The 25,971-nt window shown below is 41.0% G+C and overlaps 1 protein-coding gene across 5 annotated transcripts in view; it reads right to left on the bottom strand.

Annotated features, from left to right (window-relative positions):
- LOC105450779 overlaps positions 1-25,971 on the bottom strand; it is a 129,168-nt gene that overhangs the window by 89,053 nt on the left and 14,144 nt on the right. For 3 of the 5 annotated variants that reach the window (XR_974496.1, XR_974497.1, XM_011690783.1), the window contains 2 exons: positions 13,910-14,079; positions 6,965-7,370 (listed from right to left, as the gene is read on the bottom strand). Coding sequence is in view for 3 of the 5 variants with exons in the window: in XM_011690783.1 (XP_011689085.1) it covers positions 14,068-14,079 (12 nt within the window). In the remaining 2 variants the exon portion in view is untranslated. Of the gene's footprint in view, positions 1-6,964; positions 7,371-13,909; positions 14,080-25,971 lie in introns of those variants that run through there. The other 2 variants (XM_011690784.1, XM_011690785.1) reach the window with 2 other exon arrangements.

Genomic DNA, 25,971 nt, shown 5'->3' with positions numbered 1-25,971 from the left:
ACGGTTATTCGTAGGAGATTATTCTTCAAATATGGCTATATCAGAACAAAAAAAAGATATGCAAGCAAATGGTTAGTCACAATGTTGAATCGATCGGGTAGATAAATCGATTTGTGACTCCATACAGAAGTTAACACCGTTTATTCGACAAGTTGGACGTCTTAACGACCGGAAATCACAGCCATGTTCTCACCATGCTTCCTCGTCCTAAGGTTCGATCCTCGCTCTCTCTCTCTCTTTTCTCTCTCTTTCTCTCTTCGCTGCTTTCTTCCTCTCACTTTCACACGAACGTACTCACGACGCGTCTCCGTTTCTCTCGCTGTGATACGAAAAGTCGCGTAGCGCAGCGGTGAATCTCCAGCGCGTTCCTGCGGTTCGTCATTATAGACGGTGACTCAGAGAGCGAAACCAGTTTTCGTCGCGTCGTGAACCTCCTTTTTCTGCGCCACGCGGTTTGTGACGTTACGTTTTAATGCTCCAAAGTCAGGAATTCCGACGTACGAAAAATTCGAATGTGAAACTCGAACCGACAAAGTCGAAAAAGCGAAGGAGAGTGTTCGCGTATGACACGTAGTGTTATTAAAAACTTTTAGTATCATATATGCAGTTTTTCTTTTTAATGTGTAACTCCATGCGAACGTTTAGCATGGAGGTTTAAACCTATAACTGTCTGACAGCATCTTCCTATTTAATATGGAAATTCCACTTTGACGTTTAAAAAATTTAAGCGCAGAAAACATTTAATATAGCCAGCTGAATCTTAAGTACTTTATATTATCGGAACATTCATTTTTTATTCAATTATAGAGCTATTAAACTGAAGATTAAAACAGTATGTTAAACCGTGATTTTCTATCAAATTTTCGATAAGAAGAATTGATGTCGCTACTTTAAAATGTAAATCTGTAGCGGTTTAAACGATGAATACTGAATTTTATGAAGTGATTGCAGTTGAAATCACGAATAAAGTCGAAATTCGGCGGACCATCCTTAAAATGAAAAGCTGTCACCGATACGATAAGAATTTGGACCGGCGCGAATAAAATTCGGAATTTATCGCGTGGCCGCGAGACTTTACGACTGCGAGAAAATATTATGCGTAAGTGTAGCTTCGGATTCCCTCTTTATGGCGCGGATTGGAATTCTTACCGCGTGTATTCCCCGTTCACGGGAAAGCAGCGTCGCGATTAATATAACGGGGAGAGTGGCTTAGAGCTGCACACTCGCCGCGGCGGATATTATCGTCTTAAATGCAAATATAATTTCGCATAAGGAGCATCGTTATTTCTCGACCTTTGGCCGAGGCGACGCGGCGCGCCGTGGTGGCCGCGCGTTCTTATAGGAGCACTTTCTTCTTAATTTCTATCGTCCCCTTTGTTCCCCTCGATTAAAGCCACGACATTTTATCGCCCCGAGCAGCAAGATACTTTCGGGCACTCCCAAGATTATACGGCACCGTAAGTCGACTCAAGAAACTTTTTATTATCACCGCGTATTAAATTATTGAAGAGTCTAATTACGAAATCAATTTTCAGAATCTTTTTCAGTGCGACGTTTTCTTCTACCCATAATCGTTGAGGATTTAAAAAAAGTTTTTTTGCGAAACATTATAATGAAAGTAATAATATATATTCAACGATAATATTTAAGTTGCAGGATAATGTCTTCTCGAAATTTGGCTTCGCTATATTTAAATGCGAATATAAAAGATTAAAATGTGAGTATTGCCAAAAGGTGTGTTCGCTTTTATTATTATTCATTCAAAGAGATGATAATGTTTAAGGAATAGTGCTTAAAATATTTTTAACTTTCTCTTTCTCTCTCTCCTTTTATAGTTAATTAGAATAAGAATTGCGGGCTATTTGCAACTGCAGCCTGCCAAGGTTTCAGGCACCCGACGGTCATAGTTCGTGGCACGCATGCGGGTTAAGGGTTAATCTAGGAACGCGCTCACACTCGTACGCAATACGCGGTCGGTATTGCTTATTAGTTAAAAACGACAACCCTCATAACTCAGCGTTCTCGTAATACGTCAAACGTCGGGAAGCGCCGGTAGTTCGCGGGGCTCGCTCCATTAATAATCTAACGCTCGGTCGGCCGAAGCTAATGACTTTTCTCGAACTTTGGACGTTAACTCCGGCGCATCGATTATTATTTAGCGCGTAACGCCGCGCTCGCACCGTCCGTCGCGCCGCGCCGCCGCCGCGCCGCGCTCGAATCGGCGTTACAAGCGCGGCTACATCGCGTCGCGAGCGGTGCGAGCAAACGATAAAATTATATTGCCCGATAAATTTCGCGCCCCGCTTCCCAGAAAAGCTCTCGTATTAATGGCGACTCGAGGAACCCGAGCTCCTTCCGAGCGGAACCAGACTCGGCTTTAGCCCCGGTTTACACGCTGTGCTTTTTTACTAGCGGCTAGAGAATTAGTAGCCGGAGAAAAAGCGGCTCGGAGCATACACCTTGCCCGAAAAACCGGGCTAGTTTATTAGCGCGCTAAATTACGCGATGCGTTTTTAACCAGTAATTAGTGCGGTGGTACTCTTTTTGGAAGTAATAAGTCAGATAAAAATTTGTGAAGTTTTGTTACGGTCGTGGTACAAAAAGCCAAAGATTTTGTATGTTACCTTTTATAAAATACTATTATATATAAATCGTAAAATTTTGAAAAAAATCGAGGAAGCTTTCACCGCGCCGGACAATGGGATTTAAATCTCTACTCTTCAATGACATATATTGGAAGCAAGGGTAACCCTTGAGATCGTAAACTGTCGCAATGGCTCGTTTACAACACTTTATGTAACTTTACTTTTGAAAAATTTGTCAAATTTTATGCCTATTGTCAAAAGCTTTGTGAATAAAATAGGACTTATAAATTCTTACATCGAGTGATTTAGCGAAGGTTGCAAATAGTTTAGCGTTTTGGTAGTTCTTTCTTAAACGTTGAATTGAATAATTGTATGATATTAAAAATTCTGTTTGATATTAAAAAAAAATACGTGTAATCCAGATGCTGATTCAGAAACAAGAATGGAGGCACTTCTTCTCTCGTTATTTTTTTCTTGCACGCACGTAACATAATACCCTTGCGGCGGTTTTTCGCGTCTCCGTCACTTAAATTCACGCCGACCATATCGATGTCTTTATTAATGAATCTTGGTACCGGTGCGAGACCGGGCCACACCGCGGCTGGAAAAGCAGGGGCTTCGCCGCGTGCCCCGCGTACCCGCGGGGGACTGGAAATCTGAATCGACGCTGATTGGGAGAACCCGCGCGTTCTCCGGCTCGCCGAACTCGGCATCGTCCGAAAAATCCGGCGCGATGAATAGGCGTTCCAGGAACGTGTTTCGACTCGCGGCGTGCCCCGCGATCGCAGAAGAATAGCCGGGCCCGAGAAAAGAATTAACGTGCCGCGGGGAATAGATCGTGATCGCCGGCGTCGCAGAATAATTCGCCGCTCGGCGCTGGGTTCCCTTTCCCTCGGCTCCGTGAAATACAGGTTCTAACCCTTTGCTCAGCATCCCGTGAGCGTTCATTCGCAACGTAAAGTTAGAGCAGTAAAATATTATCGTACGACTTTCAATTTGTAGGAACATTTGAAGGCGCAATTTCGAATAACGTTCCGCACCAACTATTCCGATACATAATAACTTCGATATCAATAAATAATAAGTTTTTGTAACGTTCCCCGAGAAACCGTGAAGAATCGAGGCGTAATAGCTCACGTCGTGCTTTGGTATATTGGACAAAGAACAGTGTTTGCTCGTTCTTTTAAATTATGTTCGAAGAGCTATCGCCTCGGCCTTTGTTGTCGAATTCTGCTTAACAGTCTTCTTGTAAATGCCGATGGACATGTACCAAAATATATAACGGCCATAAATTAGTGTCATCTCAGTTAGTACGTAGAATAATGTCTGTGCTTACGCACATACATATATGAATGTGTGTGTGTGTGTGTGTGTTTTAAACAATATAATTGAAGTTATAGTCAATGTATTTTTGTGTTATTTCTAAAAGAACTTTCTAATAATAAATACTAACTAGGTAGATTTAATATTTTACGTTAAACAATTTATCCATTCCATGTTTCTTCTTTGAAAGTTATCATTATTTTCATATGTTATATATATCATTATTTTTTATATGTTCGCTTATAATGCATAAATAATTTTAAAATACATTATTATCATGTTTCATTTAAAATTAATTGGGATAATTTGCATTACTGCGTGATGATAAAAGGATTACGCGGGAGTCCTTAATGATTTTGGCAATTCAAAAATATATTGGATAATTAAATGACTTTACAAGTCGATTCAACCCCGAATTTGAATGGTGATGCTGTCATGTGTATACACTGTAAATCACTGTGCGTGAGAGTATGCGTAACGTGCTGCATAAAATGTATAGACCGAATTAAAAAAAAAAACAACGGAAAAAGAAATGAGAAACACGTTTTCGTGTCGGACGGAGAATTAGAAGAAGAGGCACACACACACACACACACACACACACACACATACATACGCGCACAGAGTGTTGGAGAAAGCGAGAAAAAAAGGCAGAGATCGTGGCAACGTCGGTGCATGAAACTGCAAATCTTTCGGATTCCGATGGACCGGTATGCACCGACGGCCTACGAGAGAGGTCTTCCCCTAAGTTCGGACCTAAATATGAAATACGAGCTCGCGTTAATATCGGAGTCGACGCGGGGGCTATTCGATGTAAATGCCGTGACGGCGCGATCGCGATATCGAAACGTATCGCGGGTGAAAGGCGAATCGAGTTTCGTCCGAACGCGAAGCGTAATATTCTTCGCGGCGAAGAAAAATCCGATCTAATCGGCGTATAATTCCATTTTTTCTCAGCTTGTATCGATTCTTAGACTCATTATATATAATCGCCCATAGAAATTAATCACATTATTGTATAAAATATCGAGATATGATAATGAAGTATGTCATTTCAGAATTTATCTTCCGGGAAGTGTCTTAATCGCGTCGCACGAGGACGCGAATTCCGTCGGATTAATCGGAAAAGGTGCAGTTTCCGCAATTCAACGAGAATTTGACGTGACACTTCCGCGAGGAAGAGGCCGCGTCCTCCTCGTCTTTCGGTCGCGCACGGTTGAACGACTTCTCGTGGACCGACTACAATATGGAGCGAGATTAGAGAGGAAAAGAATAGTGCGTGCGTGCGCGGAGGAGGGTGAGGTGATAGCCGGGGAAAGGGGATGGTAGAAACAAGATGAAGAAGAAGAAGAAGACGACAACGAAGACGAAGGCGGCGCTAAAAAGAAAAGTCGGTGCACGAATTGAGACGCAATTTGATCCACGCTACGAAGCACCAGCTGAAGTTGGTAGTCCTCGAGCTCACTTGACGTGAATGAGATGACAGGCATTGTCCGACATGTTCTCGTGTACTCGCGCTCTTGCTCCCTCTTTGATCGTATGTATAATGCGTTTCCCGCGTGCACGCGGCGCCTTTCTAGATCTCCCTTCCCTCCGCGCCGCTTATTTCCAGAGAAGAACTCATTCAACGTTCCTTAAGCTCGACATCGATTACAGCACGTCCCGCGATACCGTTCGTGACGAATCGATCCCAAGCAGTTGATTTTAAGCAAGAGACATACGGTGCTGAACGAAAATCTTTAACACGTATAACATCTTATATCTGTGATAGTTAAAATTGCAAGTCTACAAACGATATAAAGAAATCGTGACTTCAAAAAGGGATTTAAAATATTATCTAAAATATCTAAAAACTATAAACTATCTCTTCTTTATTTTAAAATATACTTTTTAAAGTCTATTCTTTTATGCCTCTCTAGATCCAGCTTTATTAAGAGGCTACAACGTTTGTTTTTTTTCAATGGCTTTTGAAACGCACAAAAATTTTGAGAATGCGAATCACTATCTCTGGATGTGTGAGCGATTATAGCTGTGATCAAAGTGATACAGAATTGACAGCTATCATAACTGCTATCATAACAGTTATCATATCCGGGGTAGACTTTTATGCGTATCACTACTAAACTACCGATAGCTCTCAGTTGAAAAGGAAAATTTCAAACAGTGATTGGGATAGTTTCCGCCAGGTTGTCTCGTTAGGCAAATAAAGTAGTATAGGTTTGTTGATGACACACACGACGAATACATACCACTTTATTTACGTACATGGCGGAAATTATCTCTACTACTACTGCTTGAAATTTGCTGCTTTTATTTAACCAGGAGTTTTAATCTAGTAGTATATATAAATTTGTGGATAATGGTTCGCATGCTCAAAATTTTTGAGCATTTTTGCGTTCCGAAAACTATCGAAAAAAAGTGTTGCAACAAATCCTTTAGTGATTGGTTGTACATATAACAACAGAACGATGTAATATGAGGAAATAAAAAATTTTGTAGAAGATAACTTCCTAGAAGTTGTTTAAGCCCTTTCTTAAAAGAGGGTTTTATTAGTTATCTATATACGAGGCATCAAAGTTTCCGAAATGTAAATCTTTCGTGCTGGAGCTACTTTGGGTTTTGCCGCTATAAATAACACGAGTTTATATCGTAAAATCTATAAAGTATAGCTAAAAGTACAAAGTGTCATTGTTTTTAGAAGTTTTTAGAAGCATCTGAGATTTGTGTTGGTGATTTTTTTAGAAAGATGAAAACAAATGATATTAAAGAATAGCAACTGTGTAAAATTTTGTTTCCTTTTAAAACCTGCTCAGCACGTTTATCGAGAGATAGATGCAGTAATCGTAGTAATGAGACATAGTAATCAAGGAAGTTTTTAAAAATAATAACGATGGAAAAAATTAAGAAAATAAATACAAAAAAGAAAATACGAAAAAATATATATAAATAAATGTAAAAATACTATTTTTTTAAAAGTTCCAGAAACTTTTAGAAACTTCTTGTTTTTTTTTACTACGATATTTCTGTATAACCGAAAATAAATTTATTAAATTTTACGCCACTTGTTAACAATAACAAATAGGAAAATTGTATTTTCGGGACTGTCAAATAATAATTAATCATTTCGTGAACATAATTTTATCATTTTCAAACACACGGGTACTTTATGGAAAACTGGAAGCTGATATCTGACTTCGCGTCTCGCGATATCTCACGTTTCCCGAGCAAATACCAAGTTAGTGAGTCAACGGTGTGTCTTGCGGTCGGCACCGATTAAAATCTCCATATGACTACGTAGGTTCCTATTTCGTCTTTTTTTTATTTGCTTACCTTACTGAAAGAAGCCGAGCTGTGTTTTACATCTCTTATGTTGCCTCGAAACACAAGGAACTAATCGGCACATTTTTCTTCTCTTTCGATCAGCGTGGACACCTTAGTAAAACTTACGAGATCTCAATTACACTGAAACAAATTTTAGAGAATGTACATATTTTAAACTGTTCAAAATTTTTGTTTTTCAAAGAAAGAGCCATTTCTCGATTAAAATCGCAAAAATGTATCTTGAAAATTTGCGCAAAGTTAAAAAAAAAAGGTGCAACAATCAAAAGATCACAACAAATTCCAAAGTCAATGTAAAGAAATATTTAATATTTTAAAATATAATTTTTTCGTTTGAAAAAGTAGATAATCGAAATCTCAAAAATTTTAATGGGACAAAATGGAATGCGTGTGGAACGAACACGAATGCACAATACAGTGAATCTTTATCTTACAAAGCTTGGAGATACCTAGATAAACGATGACAGCCACATCCAGATATTTCAAAATAAGCAGCATAGTCAACGTCACACAATCGAAAATATCACATTCGCTACTTTACAATTATTATAATTTATGACGCGTGCACGACAATAATGCAAAGTTAACGAGGCCGTAAACGTTCGCTCTTAAATTTCCGAATATCCAAATGCCGCTATCGGTATCGGCGGAGGTGCTAATGGAACTTGCTTAACGAGTCGGCGCGGCGTATGTACGTGGCCGCGGCGAGGATCTACGAGGTCTCCGATTATCGGGCCGCAATTATGTTTACGCGACTTTAATCGCGGGCTCTTGAGACGAGAGAAGGGGGGGAGGACTCTCGCCATTCCGACGGCCAGATGAAGACGTTCCCGCGGTGCGAACGATAAAAATGTCATTGCCATGGCGCCGTAAACGCCGCCAGATGCAGCGTTAAAATTACTAACGGCACTCCCCGTTCCCCGTTTCGCGTTATTACCGTACGTTTACGACGTCCTTACACCGCCCGTCGCCGTTCGTACACCCGCAACAGGTTGCAACAGGCCGTCGCCGCCACCGCCACCGCCGCCGCCGCCGCCGCCGCCGCCGCTGCCGCTGCATTCACCACCGCGCGCGCACCCGATAAGTCGCGCTTTGTGAAACGGAGCGATTCCCGCGGAAATGGGATCATTTCGGCGTCTCGCTTTCCGTTCGTCCTGCCGGGACATACCGTCGCGGTCACGGTCACCGCAAACGCCACGTCAGATTAATATATCGGCTCGCCTGAACTCGAACGAATAATGCCGTTTTGCATAGCGAGAAGAAAACGTGTTGGAATTCTAACTAATCTAATAAAAAATGTAATTTATATATATGTATATATATATATATGTATAAATTCTATAGACATAAAAGTCTATAGAAAGCACTGTCAGAGTATTTTGATTACTATTAAATAAAATGAAATGGGCCTGAAAAATGATAGATAAAATAAATTTTAGATAAAAAAATATTTTCTTTAATCAAATGAAAAAAGTGGATAAATCTATTTTGAAAAAAATTCAGACGATTTTAGTACAACAGAGCGAAACCCGCCGAAGAAAATACTTTCAACATTTCCAAGCTAGAAATTTTCTTCGCAAAAAAATATCTAGGATCAAGTCTAGGATGAGAGATTTAGAGAGATGAAGAAAATTCGAAGATTATAGCGAATGACACAGCAAATTTATCGTACTCGACGGGCAGCGCAGAGTTTTCTAAAGATTTCAAACGGTGATTTAGTTTAGTTATAGAAGCGCGATGCGGGTGGTAAGGGATTTCGCAGCGTTGCATCTATTGTCGAATATTGCGAGCAGCATGGAAACTATTGTAAACGGCAACAAAACCGCAAAATCGCTTCAACTACAAGAATAATAACGAATAATAACGAACCACATGCAAATTTCAAAAGAAAATAAAATTCCAACTGTTCAGATAATAGTCTAGGAAATCCCTAATTCCTAGTATCAAAAAATCTCTAAAACTATATTTTAGAACAGAAATAAAAATAACAGATTCAAAAGCTTTTGATTTTCAATGTTTACTGTTTCAGACACACGTGCGCATATGTTCTTGAAAATTGAAAATTGTGACTGATTCGTTCAAGATTGTTAAAGAAAAATTAATAATACATATCTATTAATACATCTTACGTTGTAATATGTATTTGCAATTTTTAGAGATTTTAATATTAAAGTTTATGCGAAGGAATATATCAGTTCCCACTGTGCTCTTCGGTTGCAAGCGTTGCAGGCGTTGCAGCAGAAGGAGGATATTTTGGAGTTAGCTGCCCCCTAATCGCATAACTGTGTCCGACGCAATTAGAGTTGATAAATTCTTCAAATTACCGCGAATTCCGATGGTTCGCCCGTGGTACGTGAGCCCCGTTACAGCGTCGTGAATTCTTGCATCACAACAAAATATTTGCTTTTTCGACGCGCCCTGTTTGTATAGGTGCACGCTTGGCTCCACCAAGCTCCCCGATTCTTTCTTTCGGTTCTCCTCGCCTCTCTTTTCGTTTCGGAGGATCTTTCATCTCCTTTTCTTCGGCTTGCTTCGAAGGGTTTTACTATCCCAGCTGAAAACGTCCGCTCAAAACAACATGTGACGAATACGCATCGTTTGTGCGCACAGAAAGTGCGTGCTTCTACGCGTTCCCAGGACCTGGGAGTACGCTTCGGAATTTTATTTTACGAGACCAACTGGTGACAATAAAACGTCACGACGGACAGTAAAACAGTAAGATAGTAAAGCCACGGTGAATGCGCACACTCGTCGCTTTTCAGAAGTTCTGTTGTGCAGGAGATGATATATATTACCATCTGCTAGAGTGACGCTACGTTAAATAGATCGAAATAAATTTTTTCAAAGAAAAAGAAGAAAAAAGAGAAACCACTTTACCCGACGCGTATAATGTGACAAATATTATAAATAGAAATTACAAGGTATAACTTTTAAAATAAGGTAACGATTACACATCTAATACAAATTATTAGATAATTAATTTAATTTTTTATCCAAGTAGCTTGTTTTATGTAAATGCATGTGAAAATTTATATTATTCTCAATGCTCTCTCTCTGTGCTCTTCATATCACATGTCCGTTGTAGTGACACTTTCAAAGATTTGCATAAATGTACATACAATATGTTTACATCTGTCAAATCGATGCGAATTGCAAACTTTCGAATTCATATTGCGACAAATAATTACGCGTAACCGCCGATAATCGCTAATTGCCCGCAATGATGGCGGTTTGTCTCGCAACGTCGATGCCCCCGTGCTGGAAATCAAGTCATTCGCGTTGCATTACGATCGCATTATGATTACCCCCGTGGTAATTTGCGAGCGGCGTAATGCCTCCTCATGCCTCCGTTGCGTTTTGCAACTCAGATTGCACTTTTAGCTCGGTGGCCTCTCTTTCTCTTTCTCTCTCTCTTTCTCTTTCTCTCTTTCATTGTCGGCAATGCCCGCGAGGTACATCAATGCTTCTTCTTACGCACGCAACAATAAATGCTTGCGATTTCGTTTGACTCTTTCTCTCTCCATGCGCCTCCGGAATCACTCTCATTATTTCGCCGCGTTAATGTCAAGGTCGTACGTTCAATTACCGCGTCGGCAAAAATTGGCCGCGCGCTATAGTGTATTGAGCATTTTTTCCCTGAAACTCGCGATTATCGCGATAGCCCGAGATTCTAAAAATATCTACAAGTCGAGATGATGAACATCACATGACATAATAAAAATGCGAATGTATTATAATAAAGTCTGTTCTACAATATTCTCCAGATAGCTTCAGTGAGAATATATTTTAAGATTCTGAAAGCGTAATATAAGAACGCAGAATGGTCGCGAAAAATTTTAATTCAATAGTCTTCATGCAGTTTAAAATCTTTTTAAGTATAATTTTAAAATATTTAAACAAAAAAGTATACAGTGTTTTTTGGTACGATATAGAAATTTAATGCACGACGACAATAATCAAAAGAAATACTCTTCGAAGTAATTGCGTGGTCTTATAGTCGACATTCTGACATTTATAATAGATAAATCAGACTATTCTTAACCGCTGTGAAAAGCTTCGACAGCTACGAGTGTACAAATTACAACGGCTCATACGAGATACAATAACGGTAGTGCAACAGTTGCACCCCGCGGACACAGCCAGCAAATCGAAAAAGGGGTTGCGGTGAGAAAAGTACGCATTGACGCGTAATTTGCCCGAACCCGGAGGCGTGCCCGTCAAATCGGATTAAATCGGGAACGTGTAATTTTTTACCCCTTGCCACCCTCTCGCGACGCCCGTTCTGAATGGCGAGTCGCAGTACCCGTCGCCGTTCCGGCATCGTGAAAAACGAACGAAATTCGCGTTGTCGACGCGAGAGCTAGGACGGAAGGAGAGTTTCACGTTACGCGAAAGGAAAGCTCACGCCCGTCGGTGTCCCGCGTCGCGCGAACGACGACAGCGAGGGAGCCTCTCTGCGCGCGGCCGGAAGTAAATATTATTCTCCTCGTAGATGCATCGAGGTGCACTCCCAGGCACGGACAATGCCGCGATTGTACACGGGACTGGCGGCCATTCATTCGGCTAGAAGTGCAGGCGTCGCACGAAAATATTCGCTAGGCGACTGGTTGGAGCCTGGAGACAGGGATGTAGCGGGATTATTTTTCAAATTTTCCGGCGAAGCCCCCGACGTCTCCTTTGTCGGGGCATCCGCACGCATTCACGTGTGAGACGCTCCGTTGGAGAACCAATCTCTGCTCGCCCGTCTCGTTATCTCGCGCATCTTCTCGGTCGTATTGGCGCGCAAAGGTGCTCACGCTGCACCGGGCCCTTTACGAATTTTCCTCCACTTTTAAGTGTCTTAATAGATTATCCCTGTTTTGTAAAGAAAAAAAAAAATAGCGTGCTCCGTGACTATTAGTAGATTTATTCTCCGCTTAGAGGAACGCAGAAAGCGCAGAATGCATTATTGTAAGATCCTACAATATTCGTCCTACAATAGATCGTCCAGATTATTTCTGCGAAACTCATTTTTGAGATTCGTCATCAGATATTTTAATAAATAAAATATGTTATTTGTACAAAATATATATGATAGATGAATAATAACTTTTTAATCGCACAGTTTTTTTTGCAACTTGTATTAATAAACATATTTTTATAAATATTGATATACTATAAGTAATTAACAAATAGCATTGTCACAAATCAACTCAAATAATCATTTGATAAAATTGATAAAAATTGATATATTTAAAATAAGTAAATTTTCATAATTATATTAAAGAGCGGATAAAAATGGCGAAATAAAAAAATAGCAAATGCAAATCCACGTTAATAAATTTAAGTCGAGAAATTTTTAGCGGGAATCTTCTAAGTGAAGAAGAACCTGAAACGGCAAAGCAAAGGAGGAAGGGATGCCGGACTAGCCACCCCCACTGGACGAGTCCATTTGTCCGAGTAGGGGTGGTAAGTCGTTCTACGATTCAACGTGGCATTCCTGGCAGGGAAGATTTATTTTTCTGAAGAGAACGCCTAATGGCGTACCACGAACCAAGAAACTCTAAAGTGGCTAAGTTACGATCTTGTAACGGAGGCTTCCACAATGTCGATTTCTCTGCCTTCCTCCCCCATAATGCCCCTTCCATCGCCCGTCAGCTTATTTCTTCAGTCGCTTTTCCAGTTTTTCTTTCTGCCTTGCAGCCAAAAAAAATACGCTAAATGGATGCGCATTCTTATAGCGATGTTTTATGATTTTCTTTCTTGCCAAACACACCAAAAACAACGTTCTTTTCTCAGACGCGATACGATTAATAATTTGTTGCTTTTGTGTACCTTCAAAATTGTGAGTATGCATCATGTCATTTTAACGACACTCACTACAGAAATATGATAATTATATGTACGCGCGATAAAAGTAAGTTTTACTTATTATCGCGCGTACATATAATTATCATATTTTTCTTAACAAACTGATCATGCTTTGTTAAATTTGTAGGATTTTTTATATTTTGCGTTATTTTCTTAAAAAATATTTTGAGAAAAGTGTAAGAAAAAAATTAAAATTTGAAAATCTTCATTAATTTATTCATAAAAAAACTGGCTCTTGCTATTGCCTGCACCCTTCCCTTCGTAGCGCGATATATCGATACCATTCTGCATCCCAATAGAATGCACCATTTTATTAAAACCACACTCGCACACAGATAAATGTGCGGACCCGTCGAAGACGAAGGCCCATAACGGGTCGGGAGGTGGAAAACTCGTAGGAAACTCGTCGGCGGATTTAACCTAGGAAAACCGGTTTCCCGCAAAAGATGCATGCCGATGTCGATGCTGGCGCAACGAAAAGCGAATGTTTTTCGAAAGGAACGTAGATTGTAGGAAAAAAAGAGTGCATTGCAGGCTACCACGGGGGTGAAACCTGTTGCCAAGGCTTCCTCCCTCTGCTCCCTTTGGTTGTCCACACGACAGAGCCCTAGAGTTTCTCCCACCCCTTCGTTTTTCGAACGCGCCATCATGGAAGGGAGTTACGTTTCCTTTACTTTACGAAATAAAATCGTATCTTCAGAATGTATAAGTTGACTTTTTCAAGATCAAAGACAGAAGGAGAGAGAGAGAGAGAGAGAGAGAGAGAGAGAGAGAGAGAGAGAGAGGGAGAGAGGGAGAGAGAGAGTCTTTACCTTTCTCGGCTCTTCATTTCTTCGTTCGCTTCTTTGCGGTTTTACAAATATGCTGCCACCAAGTCTTTATGACCGATGATTACACACCTCGGAGCCAATAGGAAAGTCTCATTAACGTCTGCCAATTGAGTCAGAATTCTCTGTCTCTCTTTTCCCGTTTATCTCTGCCTCTGAAAATTGAGGTTTCTGTGAGTAAGATTAAAATTTAAATTTATGATCGTTATCAAATTCAAGATCACTAAATCAACTTTTTTCCGATGAACAGGATTTCTAATCGTTTTCGTACAAGTCTAAGCGTTACACCGGGATAATATCTTTCACGTCGTTTTTATTTGTCAACGAGAAGAGAATATGATGCGCTTAATTATAAACCATAATTAATGAAATTTGATCGATTTAAGAAAGGGATGCTGCGACGGTGAACCGTGTGAGGTCAATGCAGAATGCCGAGTCGTGACTTTAAATGATGCCACAGAGAAGCATGATCTCATGAAATAAAAATTAACCGTCCGCCCGGGCCACGGTCGTCGTTGCAGATCGCTGCGTTATTTACTGCGTCGCTCTTTACTCAACTGTTGAAGTAACGGCATTAACGGAAATGGGATTTATTTTTCAGACGAACGGGCAGCGCGATAATGAATTCGTAACCCATTACCGAACGAAATTAGGAACCCGACGTGTCGATATATCATATCGGCGCCGGCCACTAATGACTCGATGCGTCACGGATATTCACGCGGCTGCCGTGGGAGTCGGCGATGATCCACCGTAGCGAATAAAAGTGAGAAAACTATTCGAGGATAGTCGTCGAGAGGGCGAGGGAAGGAAAAAAATATGATACGGCCTCCGTCGCGCCTTGCAACGGGCGCGCGAGATAAATTCTCGTACAAAATAATCGTCCCGGAACGATTACCCTTCCAATAACTCTTCGGATTTTCTCTTTCGTTCCCGCACCTTCGCATGGCGAAACGAAAACAAAAATCCGACAGGAGGAAGCGCCTCGAATTCCGCGCGCGCGCAGTATCGTCCTCATCCTCGTTCTCCTCGTCGTCGTCGCCGTCGTCCTCGTCGTCGTCAGCCGTGGTGGAAAGCAATTAAGCTTTCCCCTGATTTATTCCGGGCATAAATAATTTCGTAGAAGTACTAATTATCGCCGGTTGAATCTATCTCCTATCTCCCCCTCTCCTCGCCCGTGTCTACCCGCTGTCCTTTTCCCTTCAGCAACCGCCGTTTATTCGGTCTTTCCTTCCAATTCGGTCTCTCTGTCTCTCTCTCCCTCTTGATCTTCCTCCTATCCGCGCCTCAAGATGAAAGCACCCGCTTCTGCGTGGCCAAACTTACCGTGAAGCGATAAATTTCTAGAAACAATAGGAAACTCCGGGGCTAGACAATAGAAGAAATATATATACCGCCTAGTATTCGTGGCCCGTAGACGGAAGCGTGGCTTCAGGTTTATTTTGAGGAAAAAAGAGAGCGGCCGCGGGGGTACGAAAGGGAGAAAGATGAGTGAGAAAGAGAGCACAAGAAAGAGGGATGGACGGGTGGATGGGTGGCTAGGGGGGGGAGGGCAACGGAAAAGAAGCGGCACATTTCTCATGCCTCACGGCGGAACGGGGAGGGAGAAAACCCTACGGATTTTCCACGGGGAATGCAAATTCGGATTGAAATATCACGGGAAAATGTAAAGGACCCGATGAGATTTGTACGCGTCGCCGCGCGTTGCGAACGCGTCTCGCGCGCGCGCCGTTGGAAATAATTATCAGAAGTCTTCTCTCTCTCTCTCTCTCTCTCTCTCTCTCTCTCTCTCTCTCTCTCGAACACGCGGAAAGAGATCGAAGGGATGGAGCGCTTTCAAGGGAAACACAAGTTTTGAGAAAATTTATGTTCTATCAATGAGGGGATCAAATCGCTATCATCTATATCCATTCTATTAAAAGCCATCGCCTTCGTTCCATAAGCAATTAACGTTCGCCAGAGATGAATTCGGATTTTCTGCCGCCTTGAGTCGTAATGATGTATTGCCGATGGAATAATTTCCCATTGAAAATAACATATTTCTCATCCATATTTAGCTGCCCTTTAAATTTTACCGTCATAATTTTGATATTTTGATAATAACCTATTATCCCAATATTAAAGCTAATTGATAAAGAACAAGGGAGAAATATTCGATAAAATGAAAAAGAAAGAGTAAATATTTTAGAATTCAAAGTATATCATATTGAGAAAATAATGTAAAAGTATAATTTATTATCTTTGAAATGCGTGTTAAATACAAAATATAAATTTAATAGACATAACTATAAGAGTTAATGTTTTTCTTTTCTTCTTTAACTTATTTTTCTAATAAACATGTATAACATATTCTCTATAAAGATTTCTTAAGAAACGCTAATAAAAAATTTAAAAAATATATTTGGAAAGAAACGAAGCTTTACGTAATAATATAAGTCGCGTAACAACGTTATGGCGTTGCGTGCAAATTTCTGAAGAAAAATGGAAAAGACCAAACAATTGCATGCCCAATCATTTTTATTTTACGCATTTTCCATTTATATAAGTCTCCCTCTCTCGGGAAAAACGCTCCACAACCGAAAGGTATTGTGCGCTTTCCGAGTCGAAACGGTCCGCCGACTTTGACCATTCGAACCGGGATCGAATCCTCCGGCGTGCGAGATGGAGGCTCGTTGATTTTCTACTATTCAAAATAATGAGAAACGTCCGTCGGAACGTCAGTCAACGTCACGCGGCGTCGCTCCACCCCCTCGATAGTCCGAAAAAGGCGCAACAAAACATGGAAATCGTCTATCCTAGCCTTGCACAACTGACAACGGCGGTTCAAGCGAGGCACGTTAATTGCACGGTGTTTCCAAATTAAATGCTGGTCAATGTGGGATAAAAAGAATTCGAGCCGCTCGCGCGATCACTCTTTCTCCATATTGGATCGACTACTTGGGAAAACACTTTTAATTAAATGGCGCGCCGAGATTGATATTTAAAGGATCACGTAAAAGAATCGTATCGTGCTTCAAAAAATTATGAAGATTATTATTTTAAAATTCAGTTTACGTTCGCGCAAAAAGTAAACGTTTTAAAGTAGCATTTTATTGAAGAACTAAACGCAAAATAGTTGATAATTCGTTGATAAATCTATCGTGTGAAGTATTATAAATTCAATAAATTATCCATTCTGTTTCATCGTACTATGTATTGTTTTATCTTCTTGTGGACAACGATAAACGTTCCACTTAAGCTTACAAGGAACTGGAGATGAAAAATAGACGAAATTAAATGTTACGTTACCGATGATATTTTTGTTATTAAGTAAAATCTGCGAAAAAGGAAAATCTGGGCGTAGCGGATGTTGCATTAATCTTTACCTCCTATTGTGATTATTCGTTAGCAATCATAAACTTCTTGTAAAGGTCCTTTTTTGTGAGAATGCCAAAAATGCCCTATGCAAGATTGTTTTATGAACTGTCAAATTGCACTCTAGAATTTTGATTCAAGAATTTGGAAATTAAATGCAATCATTAGATATATTATATGATACATTCTACATTGCGAGAAATTTACAATTATATAATATAAAATATATTAAAATATATATTTAAAAAATGTGAATTATAAAATATATATTTAATATTAATATTAGATTGGCATGCCAGCATTTCTATTTTAACCATAAATGTTTGTTTTTATGAATAAATTTAAATTTTTTTAAATTTATCTATCTTCATGATTCTCAAAATATTTTTTTCTTCGAATTATGTATTCAAAGAAATAATTAAATTTCTTATCAACAATTGTGTCAAGCAGAGCTTTTTGATAAATAGATACGCTGATTTATTTATTTAAAAATGATGACAGTTAATGTTATTCCTTGTCTGACTCCCCATAACAAGATTTCTACCAAGTTTTTGGTGAAAAACACACTTGCTGCAACACTGTGCGCCAAGGGCGGTCTAGTAGGCGGAAACACGCTCACAGAACGAAACTCGCCTCACCTGCCTGGCGATATATTTTTCGTCGCAGATGGCACAGCAGATGATCGATCACCGAAAATAAGAGAGAGAAATCCCGACCTCAATGACTAATCTCCGAGTTCGAGCTCGGAGTTCACCACGTAATGCAGCGTTCGAAGGTGGAACGAATCCGTATTTGATTAGAACATCCTCGATATAACGTAAAACATCGAAGCCACGCAAACATCGAAGATTAAGAATATTCGACGGTCGTTCGTGCATCGCAGCTTGCGTAACGTAATAGGCGCAGCCAAAGAAAAATTGAGAGTTGCACGACTTACAGCTTAAATTACAGGCCATCGACTGGCGTCATCGCGCAAATCTAACGCTCGTTCGAGGAAAGATTGGAAGAGTTCAGAGAGAAAATTTTTAAATGCAAAACAAGTTTATACTGATTTTTAAATTGCATAATTAATGTTTTTTTTTTTTAAGTAAAGAACGAGAGCATCACACTTTTCGTATATCTCTCAGTTGCGTATCTACGCTTCTTTGTTCACGCCGTTGCTCGTACGCAACGTCGCTCGCCCTCGATTTATCTGGCATCTCGCGAAGCCGAGGTAGGAACACGAGCCACAGAGTGGATCGACACGGATTCACCTTATCCGCGATATCTACGCGTGGCTGGAAGTACTCCGGGAGATGCCTGCTTTCTTCAGCACCGCGTAGACGTAGCCGAGCAACCAACGCCAGCGTCGATCGCCGTAATTTACGGCGTCGATGTCGCCGCTATCGGCCGATTCCGATCGGCTGCGGACGAAGACTTCGAGACGAGCGGGAAGATAGGAAGAAGAAAGCCGGCGCGCGCGATCGCGTCGAGGTCGTTATGCGAAGCGAGTAATGAGCGAGTACCGAAGGCAGAACCACGTCTGTCGGGTGAGAACATGAGCTGCACGTGAAACGCGCGTGTTTTCCGTTATTTCGATTATTTGTTGATTTAGAGTATACGAGTTTTCCTCTTTCAATTTGTATGCATATATGATATATACATATATATATTTTTATATATTATACTATAATTATATTAATTTTATATTATTTATATTATATTAATTTATTCGATTGACATTGATTGGCGAACCGCGGAAAAATTTCGCGTTCGTCATATCGACGCGTTCTTTCGAAAGCCAAACGAAAAAGATGAGAAACAAGAAGAAGAAAAAGGGGCGGGGGAGGAGGAAAAGAAGTTCGCCGCTAATGGCGTTTCCCTAATGAACGCTTTCTTTGTCTCGGGCAAACAACGGGGTCCGGGACCCATCCTGCCTGGAAGCTGTGCCGTGAGATAAATAAATTCAGGACTTTCGCGAAGAAAAAGAACCAAAGCAACAGCTGTACTTCTTTACGTAACAACTCCGTCTCAATTGAACGCTTCTCTCGTCCTCCATCACAAATTGATGCCACAAGTAGCGATACGGAAAAATTCCTATGAAAAAAGAATAACACAAATATTTATCTTCGCTCTGAACTTCGACAATTTCAAGTACTTAAAATCGACGTTCTTTTCTTCTCGCATTATTCCTAACAATCAACGATGTTTGCGGGTTTTTAGGCTTTATAATTTGTATACACTTTGAATATTGCAAAATGAGATTTCTTGAAATATCTGAAGAAGCGACGAGGAAGTACAAAAGTAAGGCTGTGTGACAAACATTAAACTTGTCCTTCGAAAAATATTATAGTTTCTCGGAATTTATTTAGACAATCGACTCGAAATACAATTCGATTTTAAACGAAATATTGCTCCCCTCACACAAAATTACTAACACTTATCAACTTCTTCGTGGCGTTTTTATTTCACAAAATAATATCGTGCTGTAAATCTCAAGTTGAGCCGAGATTTCGGTCCACGATGCTCTGCACGATTTTGGCGATTCGATTCTCGTAAGGAAACGCCCATTTGGCCTGAAGGCCGAGTCCGATCGCGAATCGCGGATCTAATTCCACGCTCGAGCGACAGCAGACTAATTTTTGCTCCGAGCTGATTCTACGCGCGATCTGACCGCGTCCTTGAGCGCGCGCTCTCTCTCTCTCTCTCTCTCTCTCTCTCTCTCTCTCTCTCTCTTTCTCTCGTTGGTTAATAATACAGGACGTTACTGTGTCAGTATGCCAATCCCTACTCTGACTGGTAGCGACAACTCTGTGGCGCTAGCACTGCTTCCCATCGGGATGAATCTTTCACGGCAGTGAATCTTTCACGAGGTCGCGTAAGATCGCCGCTTGTCATTATTTGTCGAGAGTCATTTATTGTCCTGAGCCGTCGATGCAAATACTTCTTCCGTCGTCATATGTGGTGGAAGATCATGTCTTGTGAGACGCAATATGAAATATTAAATCATATCGCTAAATGATTAATTGAGGGAGCTTGATGCGTTGATGAAAATTTACACTAATTTTACAACAATACTGAGACAGTTAATGCTAAAGCGTAGCCGCGAAATTTTCTTCTCTCTTGCGCATTTCAACTAGTAAAAGCCGAATAAGTCCGTTTAGTATAAAACGAACGATCGGAATATGGGTCAAATATGTCAATCAGCAACTTCTACAGGGTCAACTACGTTTACTATATTGACTCTATCCCTAAAACAACCGTCCGAAGCTCTGAAAGCTTTACGACCGGTGTTTCTTCCGTCCACCTCGCGCGACAATCTTCGACCCTTTTTCCACGCATCAGGACACCCGAATCCAGCGCGTAGTATTGACGTAGTAGTTTGAATACAGGGTGCGAGAGGGAATGGCACGGCGAGGGAGAGACGGTGACGCGGAGAGGCGCATGGGACGGAGAGTCCAGAGAACGGTCTCCCAAGTCCGCATTTCTCGATGCCGTCTCCACCCCCGTCCCCCTTTCTCGCTCACCCCTTGCCTTTATCCCGTGTGCGCGCCATTCCTCTCCGTTTCCTACACCTCTCGTCCTTGCTGGTCGTCCTCGCCCTCGCGTCTTTCCTGTCCCCTTCCCCCTCCCCCCTCCCGCCCCCACATCCGTCCACCTGTTTCCCTCTCCTCTCCCAGGCACCACCGCCATCCTGCTGGCACCCTTGCGAACCATCCGAGCTATCCGAACCCCTCTGGATATCTCCATACGCCACTTACTGGGCTCAGGATGTTCTCCGCGCGTACGTGAGCGGAATCTGCGAGCGCGCGGAATGAACCCGGTTAAGCGACGTAGCTTTTATCAATATCGCCGCCGGCTCTTTCTGGTGCATCGACCTATCAGCTCGCGATACCCTATTCTACTTCAATCTTGGAAATGACTTATAATAGAAATACGCAAAAATTCAGAAAACATCCAAGAAAAGAATGCTTGAAGATCTAAAAGATTTAAGCCATATTTATAGCAATTATGTGAATCTTATTTTATATAACATATAAATTAAACTGCTTATCCATCAGTTTCTCCTGATTTAGTACTCAACTGAATAAGACTCGAAAATTATTTAATTAATACGTGCACAAATGAAGAAAAACAGAACATTCAAGCAACATATTAACAAGACGAACTTTATCTGTACGTTTACAAATATGGTCTTAGAAATATTGAACTGACTCCCAAAATCTATTCATTATATTGTATCATGTCTGATTTCGGCTGGGTTTTTTTAGTAGAAGAAATACGAGTAAATATAGAGAGACCTTAAATATTTACTTATTTAATATAACATACAACATATTTCAATTACTTTACATTAGATATTACTTTTTATATGTTGCATATCTTTGTTTTCATGTTTCTTAAATTCTTAAATCTTTTATGATCTTTAATGCAGTCTATATCTTATCGATCTATACTATATCTTAATGATTCTACATTAACTAACATTTGTAAGTTTACATGAACAAGTTGAGAAGTTTAGTCTAAGACGATCAAGGTTCGCAGTTTCGTCTCTCGTCGAGAGTTTGAGCACTTGAGCATCACTGCGGTGGTCGGCTCTCCGTAGGGGTGGTCACCCTCGCCGGACTGCAGAATGTTGTCGCTGGAGGCGGCAGCAACGATGGCCAGGGAGATGGGGCGGCTCGAGCGTCGAGCGGCCGGCTATAAGGGGGTGGACTCTAAAGTCCACCCGAAGGGTAGCTACGAGCGTAGGAGGGTATGCGACAGAGAGACAGAGCGATGGAGAGAAGAGGGAGAGGAGGAGGAGGAAGAGGAAGAAGGGTCGGGGGCGAGAGAGAAAGAGGAAGAGAGAGAGAACGCGGGAGAATTTACGTCCCCCGGTGAATTCCTACAGGACCTCATATCGCGCGTACACGTACGTGCACACGTGCGTGAGTGCGCGCGCGCGCGCAAACGTCACACACGCACGGAGGACCGCACACGCGCGTGGAATGGTATATAGCTTCGGAAAATTCTCGCACGCTGTGGATGGCTACAGCTAGTTCCAAAGGAGCTCTATAAATTCTGCAGGGAACACATGGCGGCCACTTTCTTCGGCCGTGCACGATTTGTACGGCGCTACACGTGTCGCGCGACCGGCTCCTTTAAAGCTGCGCGCACATACGTCGCGATCGTGTTGCGGGATTGTTATCGTATGTGCTTTTGTTTAGTGCACCCGGTAGCAAGCCTGAGTCGTACGCATCTGAGAGACAACGCGCTGTTAATAGCGAGTCTTACGTGAGAATTGTATGCATACCAGACAACCAAATCTCCCCACGGAGAAATATTTGTGATACTCGCGTATGTGCACGCAGCTTTAAACATATGTGTGGTTGTTATACGCAGTAATTTAAATACAAAAGATTCTCCGGTTCAGATACAAGGATTGATGTCAGTATGATTTAGTATTCGAGATACGTAATCGATCAAAATGTTTCGAATATCGCACACGTTTTACTATAATAAATTAATAATTTCTCAACCCAACATTCTTAATTTAATGCACTTTATTTATTTGTCTAACTAACTAGCAACAAAAGTTTATATATATATTTAATAATTTCTATTTTACTCTTTCTGATTTTTTGTAAAATATCACAACGCAAAAAATACGTCATTTAATTTACTTAAATATTTAATGGTTTTGTATACATTATGCATTTAATATTTGTCAATTATTAATCTAATTTTTAGTTTGCTAATTACTGAAATAATGATATTGGTAAATGTAAATATATCTCCTTTTTTACTATAACATACATATATTTTTTTAATTTTTATGTTTAAGTCAACCTGTAGTGAACCTGTAAGTTCTACGCGTTGTCGACGGAAAATGTCAATAAACGTGTAGACGCGAAGGAACCTTAACGGTGGACCAAACAGGAGCGGCAAAGCAAGGCGCCAATCACGCGCGAAGGCAAACAGTCCTGCGGACCGCCGTTGATTGCCAGGGAAGTCCTTCCTCCTGGAGCTGTGTCCTGGAGGTAGACGCGACTCGCCACTACCACGTTCCCTGAATACGAAATCAAAAGACAGCCGGGTTTACGCCAACGCGCAGATTCGTCTCGAAAATTGGCACATCCGAGTAAATACGAGAAATTCTGAAGATCTAACGAGAATTTCGCATTTTCCTCGTGGAAAAACTTTTCGTTTTAACGAAAGAGTAAAAAACGACCGGATTAATTTAATTAAGCATATACATCTGAAAGGAATACAGAATAATTTCGATTTTTTGTGAAAAGGGGTGTGTGAAGTTAGCACCCCCACAATAAAATTCCATAGTTTTGATTAGAGTTCCCGCTTCATTTTAAAGAGGCGAAGAGTTTCCTATAGTTCATAACAAGAGTTCTTAATAAAAATGTTAATTTAAATTGTTTAATTAAAAATCATTATTTAACAAAACTCTTGTTATAAACTACAGGGAACTCTTTGCTTCTTCAAAATGAAACGGGAACTTTAATCAGAATTATGAAATTTTAATGTTAAGATAACTAACTTCACATACGCTTATTTGTGATTATTGCGATTTTATAGAGAAGAAAAAAAAACATCAACACGTGCTTCAAAGATGTCAGGAATCAACTTAGCCGATCTTGACCCTCTCGATTTGATTCCGTGGCGCCGACATTGAAAGAAGCGGGATATCGGTGGCGCGTATAGGAGAGACGTGTTTCGCTTGTCCAAGCCTCGGTCTCGTGAATATTCCAAGCTCTAAAAGCTTCCCTCCCTCGCCCTTCCTCGCTCGCTTAGAGCAACGACGAGCGAAGGGTCCATCACGTCCATAACAAGCTGTCTCTCTTTCTCCTTTCCTCACCCGTACCCCTCTCACCATTCTCGTTCCCTCCCGATCTAACCTCTCTAGGCCTCCTCGAGGATGGCTCTCAAAGGGTCCAGGGCTATGGAGACGTTGGCATCAAGGCAGGGGGAGAGAACCGATGCGGAAGACAGAGAAGGGCATACCGTGGACGCGAGGGAGAGATAGGGAAGGGAGGAGGAGAAGAGACGAGGGAGAGAGCTAGGCCATCGCGCCTACGTTAGGTAAATTCGGTGTAACTCGAGGGGATGAGGATAAGAGCAGGTTGTGGATGAGGTTGGGAAGGAGGGGAGAGAAGGGCGAGAGAAAACGGGGGAGTAAGCGAGGAAGAGACCATCGCCCACAGGGGTGGACTTGGTGATCGATAGCCACACACTTCGGCCACCACCACCTTCAGATCCCTGGACTCTTCCTACGTCGGGTAACTCGGCTTGCGGAGCTTGCGAGTTGAAGATCGTTGAGTCTGGCGAAATTGTGCGCAGCTCGTCTCCGATCCGTAGAAGATATTGTAAATACATTGAAAATAAATAAATAAGAATGAAAAATTTTCATGCTCATTACAGCGACATAAATATGAATTGCAAAAATATTACATTCAAAATTGTTTCAAAAACTTCAGAATCGCTCTTCAGTATCTCGCGAAGTTTTTGTGTGTTACAATTTGAAAAAGAAAAAAAATTGCTTTTGGACCATTCCTTTTTTGTTAACATATAATTAATATTATAGATAAATTATGTTTTAGAATGACAGATTGAAAATGTGTTAGCTGTTGTCATTTAAAATATCGTGAATAATAATCATTAATTTTCAGACATTCGTCTCACTGCGAGTTTTTCTAATTTTCTTGTTCGAGTTTCTGCTACATTTAAAGGATACCTTCGCATCATTAGTCATCTTTGACAGGACTTGATATTGTTTGTTCAGGCCGCCTAGGATTAGAGTAGAGCTCTGAAAGATTAAAGCTCTTTCCAGATTTTTTGCATGCAAAGAAACGTGATCTTTCAGAAATCGCATAGCAATAAAATTCGGATTTTCTTAACAGTAGAAATTTAAATTTAAAATATATTTAAATAATTATTTAATAATAGTTGTATTCTGTTTAGTAACAGTTACAAAATTATAATTGTGCATAATTTCTTAAAATAATTTAAGCAAATAATTTTGTTGACAATCTTTTAATTGTAATGCTGAATCATTTCAAGTTGACACGAATCAAGAAGTTAATCGAGAGATTTGCATTGATACTATATTAAATTATGGATAGACCGTTAAAAGTGTGTAATTAATGTCGCATTGTATATGCTGCACGTATAGCCCAAGAGTACATAAACACCTAAGGGTAAATCCGTTTTGCGCGTTAAAGGGAAAATCCGCTCGAAGGTTGTTTTTTTCTCATACTCATGGCTAAGTGCGCCGAGATACACTTTTCATAAGGAGAGACATTACTTCGTCCGCCATTACGACATACGAAGATTAACAACTACTTCCTGGCGGCGAACGCTCGACGTTCTCCTTTTTGTCCGGCGCTCGACTAATTGCAACCATGCGAGCATATTTCTGCGCGCAAGGCTCGTCGGGGATGAGAAAAATGACGTCCTCGCGCGTTCTCTTCCACCCACCCCCCCTTCCTCCCTACCCTCCCCGACACGGCCGTAAAGGGCATTGTGTGTATAGGGAACTGCCGTCAGCCTTAGCGAGGACATTTTGCGAACACGTGCAGCTTGCACCCTGCCTCACGTCTCCTCCTTTTCTGCGTTTCTCTTTTTCGCATGCGTTTTCCGTCTGCTTTTACTCCGCGCCGTGATTTTCCCCACATTTGCGGAGGAAATTTCCCGAAGTCGCGATTAGCTGCAGCGACCAC

Source organism: Wasmannia auropunctata, unplaced genomic scaffold, assembly GCF_000956235.1.
Source record: "Wasmannia auropunctata unplaced genomic scaffold, wasmannia.A_1.0 LD336055.1, whole genome shotgun sequence".
Classification (NCBI taxonomy): domain Eukaryota; kingdom Metazoa; phylum Arthropoda; class Insecta; order Hymenoptera; family Formicidae; genus Wasmannia; species Wasmannia auropunctata.
Note: the sequence above shows the minus strand (reverse complement) of the source record. Positions and strands in the feature narration are given on the sequence as shown.